The sequence below is a fragment of the Chlorella variabilis genome (assembly GCF_000147415.1).
Source record: "Chlorella variabilis unplaced genomic scaffold CHLNCscaffold_1, whole genome shotgun sequence".
NCBI lineage: Eukaryota > Viridiplantae > Chlorophyta > Trebouxiophyceae > Chlorellales > Chlorellaceae > Chlorella > Chlorella variabilis.
Window position 1 is genome coordinate 1,637,505 of NW_005435087.1, and position 8,827 is coordinate 1,646,331.

The following is an 8,827-nucleotide window of genomic DNA, read 5'->3' on the forward strand; positions in this document are numbered from 1 at the left end:
TGCAGAGGCTCTGGCTTCTGACCGGCTATACCAGCCGAACCCTTCTTGCCAGCCCCACTGCGGCCGCTCAGCGGCATCGGATCGGTTCTGTGTGCCGGAGCAGGCATCTGTCGGTGCGATTCATGAGCAGCGAGGCGGAGAAGGCGCAGGCGGCAGCCAGGTGACCGACATGGGCATTTCGGCAGGCCCTCCTGCAGTGCCCAGCCTGCAACCAACACCCCAGCAGCGATGAGGATCTGCCCATGGGTCGCGGTAAATGGCGAGGAGGGCGTCATCCCCCCCACCACCACCCCACCCCACCCCCGCCATCACCGCCGCCTGCTTCTTGCAGCGCCGCCGACACGGGCGCACCCACCATTTTCGACAAAATCATCGCCAAGCAGATCCCCGCCCAGATAATCTACGAGGATGAGCAGGCGCTGGCCTTCCGCGACATCTCGCCGCAGGGGCCCGTCCACTTCCTGGTGTGCGCACTGGATGGCGGTGGCAGCCGACCGGATGGCCGGCGCTCGGCAGCCTGCCGTGATGTGCGCCCTGCCTCAGGCTGCCTGGCAGCCGAGCATGCCTGTGTGTATCTCACCCTGCCGCCGCAGGTGATCCCCAAGGTGCGCAACGGCCTGACCCAGCTGTCCAAGGCCAAGGAGGAGCACAAGCCGCTGCTGGGCCACCTGCTGTACGTGGCTGCCCAGGTGGGGAGCGCTGCCAGCAAGGCATGCCGACGGGGGAAGCAGGGGCAGTGCGGCAGTGCGGCAGCACAAGCGAGGCGGGAGGTGCAGGCCGGGAGCAGCAGGCTCGCATGCCTGGCGGCCCGCCCTCCCTGCCTGCTGGACCTGCGTGCCTGCCACCTGCACACCTGCCCTCGCACCCGACTCCCGTGCACCGCCCGTCTCCCCCCAGGTAGCGAAGCAGGAGGGGCTGTCCCAGGGTTACCGCGTGGCCATCAACGACGGCCCCAACGGCTGCCAGTCGGTCTACCACCTGCACCTGCACATCATCGGCGGCCGGCAGATGAGCTGGCCTCCGGGCTAGCCACGGCAGCCAGCAGCTTTTGGGCTAGCCGGCTGGGCAGGCTGGGCGCAGACACACTGCCATGATTTTGCTTTCAACCTTTCAATTCTAGCACTGTTACAACATGCAGCTGCTGTTTCTTGGACACCGAGGAGAGCCGGCAGTGGCATGGGTATTAAAACAATTGCGCTGGCGCGCGGCGTGCTGTGGGCACGCGGCTCGTGGCATGAGATTAGATGCGGGACGATAGATAGATCAGATCAATCAAACGCTGGGATGGGGTGTCATGCATTGGGGATCAGGGGAACACATCTGTACAGGGGCAGGTCCGGCTGGGGCATCATCTGAGGCACACAGCGCCGAGCACACACTTTGTGCGTTCTGCTTTTTCTGTGGGAAAGGAGAGAGGCCTGGCTCAGGTCCACCAGGGGGCCTGGCCATCACGGAAGTCGGTCTCAGTCCTGCACCCGAGCAGCAGGCATGTGGGTGCATGTCAGTCGGGCCTCCAGATCCGCCATCGTGCATGCAGCACACCTTGAGGCAGCACCACACAAGCCAGTGCAGCAGCCAACTTGCCAGGGCGACAGGGTGACGACGTCGTTGTCATTCACATCGGTGTGCGCCAGAACCAGGGACGTCGGGGCGGGGCCGCGGACCTTCTTGCCCTGGGCGTCGTACTGGCTGCCGTGGCAGGGACACATGAACTGCACAGTGGGAGGAGACTGGGGCCAGCGCTGCTCAGCCAGCGCTGTGCAGACAGGCATTGCTCACCAGCACCCCATCAGGCACTCAAGATCTTCCCATCAGGCCCCAGCGGCTCAACATTGCCCAGATGTGCGCTCCCCACCTTGTTCTGGGCGGCGTTCCAGGGTACCACGCATCCCAGGTGGGTGCAGATGGAGTTCACACCATACTTCTCGATGCCCTGCTCGGTGACTATCAGGTATGTGGGGTCGCCCTGCAGCATGTGCATTTGGGCCATGGATGGAGCTCTGATTCAACATCAGTTGGAGCCGGCTGCCTAGCGAGCAGAGGCTTGGTTCACCTCAAAGGGGACCCCCCACCCCCCAACCCACCTTGAGGCCCTGCACCAGCGATCGGTCGCCGACGGCGTGCGCCGCCACCCACGCTGCCGCCTTCACGTCGTAGCCCAGCACATCAAGGGCAGCCTGGGGCCCAGATGAGCGGCCGGAGCTGCATGGTTGGTGGCCGGGTGCCAGTTGGGTTATGCAGCAGTGGGTGTAAGATGCTGGCAGGCTGGCGACTCCCATGCTGATGTTAAAAGATGACAAAGAGAGATCGGCACCACACACCCGCGCTTTTGAGCACTCGCGTACCTGTTGGGGACGAAGCTGGATGCAAAGGGCCCCACAAGGCCCACAACCGGGAGGCTTACTGCCGCCAGCAGCATAATGTTGAGCGTGGCCCTCTTCTCCGGCGACGGCGGGTCCCAGGGGATGGCGCAGGCGTCGGCGGTGTCGCTGGCGGCCACGCGCAGGGCCCTGCGCGAGGGGCGAGCCCTGGGCATCCTGGCCACCACGGCCGGGGGCTGGCAACGGATAACAGCGGAGGAGAGCAGCATTACGACGCAGATGAGATGAAAGTAACGGAGAATAAGTGGCACAGGGCCCCAAACGGAATGTTAGCGATGCAGATCACGTCAGAAATGGTCAAGCATAGGGCGCGATTTGCATGCTGGGCTTGGCACGGTGCTGCCGTCGGCAGGCGCTTGCTGGCCTGATGTCGCTGACCATCATCCTGAAACGGTGCGAATCTGCTGAGCTTTCATAGGAGCCCCGCGCGGCTCCGGGGTGGCATGGTCCCCAGGGCACCGTGACATTCCGCTGTGAGCGGTGCCGGAACCGACCGTGTGATTGCCGTCGCACTTGTTACGCTCCTGTGATGAGTGGCAGTCATGTCTAACTCCTTTTGTGTGATGTGTGCATGCCGTCGCCACTGTGAAAGCTGGTTTTCGAGCGAAAGTGTGCCAAGTGCGCTTGCGCCCTCGAGGGCCCACTGGCGCCAGCCCAGCTGGCCGATGATGGCTGCCACAAGATGGGCGGGCCCGTTGCGCGCCTCATCGCCCTCAGGTCGAGCAGTTTGATCGTCAGAGACGTCTGGTCCCGTGTGTGGGTGGCATTCAAGTAGGCGCCGCCATTCTCTTGCAGCAGCTGCCAACGCCTCCCACAATGGGCCGGCTTGTGGAGGAGCAGAAGGAAAACGGGAGGTGAGGACACGAGTTGCAGGCGCTGAGAGCTGGGGGCAACTGTGCTCGCTGCATGCAACAAAGGGCAACAACGACAGGGGAGGGAGCAGCGCGTTTCCGCGCTGCATCAACATGCCAATTCAAATTGCTGAACGCCCTGGACGAATCGGCGCGTTCGGTCGCACTTGTTGCCGCCGTTCTCCGCCGCCGATGTCGCCAGGCGCAGCATGCTACGCGGGGCTGTTGTCCCTACGTGCCGCTTGTTGCTGCCGCAGGGCTGTCACTCACTTGCACCTGCTCGCCCACTCCCTCACCTGCAGGGATGTCGCCAATGGCCTGCACCTCATGGCGACTGCGAACGGTGTTGTCAAGAGCAGCCCGGCGCCGCAGCCCAAGATGCATTGTTCTTACGATTCCATACACCTTGCCATCAACAGCTCGCTGGCCAAGCTGCCGCCGGGAGGCTACGCAGAGCCAGACTACCTGCTGGCGATTAGCGGAGGTGCGCTTCGCCTGGCCGTCGGCGGCGCACAGTTTTGAGAAGACACCCGCTTATGAACGGCTGCAGCTGGCAGCTGGCTTACCCCCCCTTGCCTGGCTGGCCGGCTGTGCGTGCAGGCGGCCTCATCCCGGCCCGCATCCTGCGCAGCGTGCTGCGCAAGGCATCCAACAACGGCAGCTGCGCCGCCATCAAGGTGCCTGGGAGCCCCCCGCGTGCCGCTCTGCGCGCATGCTGCATGCCTGCCTGTGGCAAGCTGGGCAGGCAGAAATGCGGCTCCTCCTGCTCAGACCGCTCTCCCTCCCTGCCCGCCTGCCCACCCGCCCGCCTGTAGGTCATCGGCCTGGAGCTGTATAGCGACGAGCTGGAGGGGCGGCCGCACGAGGCGGGGGTGCGCCGCACGCAGTGGCTGTGCACCTCCAGCTCCCAGCTGGCCGGCAAGCGCATCCTGGTGGTGGACGAGGTGGGAGGGCCTTGCCAGAGGCGCGACAGCACGGCGGCGTGCTGCGCAGCCGGCTTGCCTGCTCCCTGCCTGCCTTCGGCGCCCTGCTGAGCGGCGCGTGTGCACCCCGCTCGCCTGCCTGGCAGGTGGACGACAGCCGCGAGACGCTGGACTATGCGGTGAGGGAGCTGCAGGCGGACATTGTGGCGCAGGAGGCGGCGCTGGCGGCCGAGGGGCGCCCCGTGCCGCCCACCCACCTCGGGGTGTACGTAATCCACAACAAGTGCCGGCCCAAGAAGGGGCGGCTGCCGGCGGGCGTGCCCCAGTTTGTGGCGCAGGTGGGCGGCGGCGGGGGGGCTTGCCACGGGCCCAGCTGGCCGGCACGGGGCTGGGGTGGGCTGCGGGCCAGCCGGCATCCAGGATAGTGTGCACCGCTGAGCGCGCTGTGCGTGCTGTGCTGTGCTGTGCTGTGCTGTGGTGCAGGAGCTGGACAGCAACCCCTGGATCGTGTACCCCTGGTGCGGCTGCCCGCCTCCTCTGCCACGCGTGCCCCCTCGCAGGCCGCCACCTCCCCCAGCTCTGCTGGTAGCTTGTGTGTGTCCCAGCTGCTGCTGTGTCTCATTGCGTGGTGCCCCGCGCCGCTGGCCCCGCAGGGACGCACCCGACATTGAGGAGCACAACCGCCTGGGGGAGCAGTGAGCCGCCAGCGGGCACCCGATGCTGCCCTTGCTTGGCTGCCCTCTTGGCCAGCGCTCCCCTCCTACCAAACACCTCCCCTGCCCCAATTTTGTCCGCTTGTTTCTTCCGCTCCGCCCACTCAATTCTTTCACTGCGCGCGCAGCAGCTTGCCTCCTGCCACAGCATGCCACCTTGTTGCCTAATTTTCCCGCAAACCAGCACCGAACACCCCGCCTCCGCGTGTTTCACCAACGCACACTCTCTCCTGTTTCATCCACCCGCTGCGCCGCCGCTGTTTTTTTCCCTGCTTGCTTGCGTTGTGACAGTGTTGCCCAATCCTGTCTGTGGCACACAGAAGTAAAGCCTGTAAACTGCCCACGTCGACGACACCCGGCAGAGGGCGGCGGCGGCAGGTTGGCACGCCTCGCCCTCCCCGCGCCAGCCTCACGCCACGGGCACCGCCTCCAGGTCGAAGGTGGAGGTGGAGGTGATGCGGCACCGCCGCAGCTGCCCCACCTCCAGCGCCGCCAGCCCCGACCCGCCCTCAGGCTCCCCCAGGAACACGATGTGATCGATGTCTGGCGCATCCCACTGGGTGCGCCCGTACACCTCGCCGTCCTCGGTGTGCCCATCCACCAGCACCTCGACCTGCGGGTGGGGCGGGTGATCCGGGTGTGGGATGAAATGAGCGGGGCAGGGCGGGTGGGCGTGTGATGCATGGGGAGGGCAAGGGGTCAGGTGGGTAGGCTGGCGAGGGCCGCGCGCACGTTGCAAGTTGCGCAGGCTGGCAGGCAGGCAGGGCGGCTCTGATGCAGGCAACGCTCATCTCAGCGCACCTCCTGCCCAACCAGCGACCGGGCCCACTCCTCGCCCACGCGCTGCTGCAGCGAGATGAGCTCGTCCCGCCGCGCCTCCCGCACCTCTTGCGGCAGCTGCGGCACTCGGACGGCGGCAACGCGGACAGCGGGTCAGGTTGCAGGCGTGCCGCCAGCCAAGCAGCCGCCAGCTGCATGTCGCGGGGGCCCGCACGCTACAAACACCACGCCCAATCCCCACGCACGCATGCACCACACCACCCGCCCACCTGGTCTGGCAGCTCTGCGGCGGGTGTGCCGTCCTCCTCGCTGTACTGGAAGCAGCCCATGCGCTCAAAGCGGAAGGAGGAGCAGAAGTCGACCAGCTCGCGGTGGTCCGCCTCAGACTCGCCTGCAGGGGTGGCACGGGCGTTGGTGGGTGGCATACGTGGGTGAGGCTCGCCTCGATGCAGGCAGGGGCGCCAGCCAGGCAAACACGGCTTTCTCCCCAGCCAGGTGACAAAGGCTCGCTGCTCAGGCTGCCCTCCCAGAAAGAAAGCACACGGCACCCACCCACCCGGGAAGCCCGAGATGAAGGTGGTGCGCAGCGCCAGCCCCGGGATGCGCTCCCGCAGCTTGTGCAGCAGCGCCACCGTGTGCGCCTGCGGCGGCCGGTTCATGCCCAGCAGCGTGAGGTTGGAGATGTGCTGCAGCGGGATGTCGATGTACTTGCAGACCTGGGCAGGGAAGAAAGAAAGGGGCACGCAACTCGGGGCAGGGCAAGGCGGGCAGCCGCGTCCGCAGTGGAGTGCCCGACGCCAGGCTGCAGGGAGAGGTGAGCGCTTGCCCTGCATGCGCTGTCCGGCGCTGCCTGCTGCCAGGCAGACCCCCGCGGCTGCCAAAGACAGGCTGCAGGGAGCTCTCTGCACTGAAGTCCTGCCCTCCCTCCCACCTTGGGGTTGGTGGCAATCTCATCAATCAGCTGCAGGTGCGGGCGGCGGGGCAGCACATTGGGTGGTCTGGGCGGCTGTGGAGGCTGTCCAAGGCTGGCAGCAATGCAGGCGGGCGCAAATCTGGAGCTGCCCATCCATCCACCACGCACCTCCTCGGAAAAGTAGCTCGGGTAGCAGTAGAGCAGGCGGATCCAGCGCAGGCCCTCCAGCTTGCCCAGCTCCTGCAGCACCTGCGACAAGCCCTTGCCGTCCCGCCGGTCCATGCCGTACTGGTTGGTATCCTGTGGGCACGCAGCATGCAGGTGAGCGCCGATACAGAAAATGATGCTCACACAAGCCACAGACAAGAGCTAAGGGAAGCACACACCTCTGCAATCAGGTTGAGCTCCACCACGCCGCTGTCCACCAGGTGGCGCGCCTCGTCCAACACCGCCTGCCAGGGCTTGGACCGGAACTTGCCCCTGCGGGAAGGCAAGGAGGTGCAGCGCAGACTGATTAGCGCCCAAAATGGAACAGTAACCTGGTCACAGCAGCAGGGCACAGGCGAAGGAGCAGCGGCAACCGCAAGGGGCAGGACGCCCAGGTGGCGGGCGGGACGGCGGCTCAAGTCCAAAGCCGCTGGGCAAGGGAACGGGACTCTACATCGCCTCCTCGCTATCGGCAGCACTATCACGCTCCCTGATCACTGCTCGCAGCAGCATCTGTCGCTGTTTGTGTTTTCGTGTGGCGGCCAGTCGCGGAGGGCGTGCGGCAGCACAGGGATTAGTCGGCAATGTGGTCCTGGCTCACAGGGGCGGGCGGGGCCAGCCAGGCGGCGGCCACACCCCAAGGCCAGCAGGTGAGCAGAGCCGGGGAGCAGCACGCTGCTGCCACACGCAGGCGCCGGGGGCGCGACGCAGAATGGGCCCAGAGCTGGGGCCAGCAGAGGGGTGTGGCGGGTGCCATGTTCCCACCCGCCTCACCCGCCGCCCAGCGAGAATCGCAACACCGCCGCACGCTCTCGCCGCGTGCTGTGCAGTCTGCCACGGCGCTGTTCCGCTACCTGGCGGCCAGGAATGGGGGCCAGTGGGAGGAGGTGGCCAGCAACGCCGCCGCCCAGCTGTACGACGCTCACGAGGACAGCAACAGCCGCTCGCCAGAGTGGCACCTGGAGGTGGACGGCGCGCAGGTGCGTGCCGCCCGCAGCCTCCGCCCTGCTTTGCGAGCGACCCGCGGCAGCCCAGCGGGCCTGATACCCGGGTGCAGGCGCAGCGGCGGCCCGGACACGTGGCTGGCCTGCGCAGGCAGGGCGCGCTTGCCGGCGCGGCGGGGTGGCTCTGCATCTCCCGCCGCCTCCTCCCTCCCTCCACCCTGCGCTCCCCTCCCTCCCTGCTCCCGCCGCAGGACCCGATCGACACCCTGGTGGACGACAACTTCTCCTTTGAGGCTCGGGAGCTGCGGGTCACCTTTGCGGCGGGCGACGACATCTGGGCGCTCAAGTTTGGGTCGCCGGGCGCCTTTGAGCGCTTCCTCCAAAAGTACAACAAGGCCGCCTTTGAGAACCGCTTCGGCCTGGAGCAGACAGACGCCAGCGAGGCCAAGGTGCGGCGCCGCCCACGCCCCAGGGCCGCGCGGCGGGCGGGGCTGGGCCGGCCATGGTTGCTACGCAGCCTCCACCCGGCTCAGCTTCCTGGCAGTTTGTTCGCAGAAGGGAGGGCAGGGCCACCCATGCGCCCACCACACCACACCCACCCGCCCCGCCTCCCCCGCCTGCCCGCAGCTGTTTGGCGACTTCTCCTCAGCGCTCAACGGCGTGGAGAACGACGAGTCCAGGCAGCACTGGGTGGAAGACATGGAGACAGACAAGCCAGACGCGCGGGTGGGCGGCCCGCGCCACGCCAGCCTGGCGCTGGATGCCACACACAGCCACGCCCTGCGTTGCCGCCGCGGCGATGCCGGCGCCGGGGCCCGGGTGCCTGCGTCGCCGGCCGCAGACGCGCCGGCCGCCGCGCCGCCGGCCGCCGCGCCGCCAGCCGCAGCGCCGCTGCCCGCCTCCCACGCGCCTGCCCCCCCCCCCCCCACCCCTTCCCCTCCCCCCTGCCTCCCTCCCCGCCTGCCCGCCACTCCCAGGAGCTGCGCACCCCCACCAAGGACCGCGTGGTGAGCGAGAAGCTGTCTCCCATCCACGGCGTGGTGATGGGGGCGGGGCAGCGCAGCTACCTGATGAGGGACAACCAGATCGACGTGATGGCCAATGTGATGGGCGGG

General features: G+C 67.2%; 4 protein-coding genes across 4 annotated transcripts in view; 3 read left to right on the forward strand and 1 right to left on the reverse strand.

Moving 5' to 3' along the window:
* Nucleotides 1-122: 122 nt before the first annotated feature.
* Nucleotides 123-1,029, forward strand: CHLNCDRAFT_133322 (hypothetical protein; the record flags this gene model as incomplete). The annotated part of the gene is made up of 4 exons (XM_005851770.1): nt 123-160; nt 332-464; nt 594-689; nt 898-1,029. 4 exons carry the CDS (start codon nt 123-125, stop codon nt 1,027-1,029), a joined length of 399 nt encoding a protein of 132 aa, XP_005851832.1.
* A 2,168-nt stretch (nt 1,030-3,197) lies between these two features.
* CHLNCDRAFT_133324 (hypothetical protein) lies at nt 3,198-4,854 on the forward strand (the record flags this gene model as incomplete). Its single annotated transcript, XM_005851771.1, has 7 exons — nt 3,198-3,235; nt 3,535-3,716; nt 3,833-3,909; nt 4,048-4,176; nt 4,302-4,493; nt 4,639-4,673; nt 4,809-4,854. The coding sequence occupies 7 exons, from the start codon at nt 3,198-3,200 to the stop codon at nt 4,852-4,854; spliced, it is 699 nt and encodes a 232-aa protein (XP_005851833.1).
* A 423-nt stretch (nt 4,855-5,277) lies between these two features.
* CHLNCDRAFT_133325 (hypothetical protein) lies at nt 5,278-7,281 on the reverse strand (the record flags this gene model as incomplete). The annotated part of the gene is made up of 8 exons (XM_005852100.1): nt 5,278-5,481; nt 5,670-5,765; nt 5,918-6,039; nt 6,205-6,364; nt 6,580-6,609; nt 6,730-6,861; nt 6,948-7,041; nt 7,223-7,281. The coding sequence occupies 8 exons, from the start codon at nt 7,279-7,281 to the stop codon at nt 5,278-5,280; spliced, it is 897 nt and encodes a 298-aa protein (XP_005852162.1).
* A 71-nt stretch (nt 7,282-7,352) lies between these two features.
* The window catches only part of CHLNCDRAFT_133326 (hypothetical protein), a gene marked incomplete at both ends in the record, with an annotated part of 4,418 nt that continues 2,943 nt past the window's right edge, over nt 7,353-8,827 (forward strand). The window contains 5 exons of the mRNA XM_005851772.1: nt 7,353-7,418; nt 7,599-7,748; nt 7,964-8,161; nt 8,340-8,531; nt 8,690-8,733. Coding sequence (XP_005851834.1) covers nt 7,353-7,418; nt 7,599-7,748; nt 7,964-8,161; nt 8,340-8,531; nt 8,690-8,733 — 650 coding nt within the window. The remainder of the gene's footprint in view (nt 7,419-7,598; nt 7,749-7,963; nt 8,162-8,339; nt 8,532-8,689; nt 8,734-8,827) is intronic.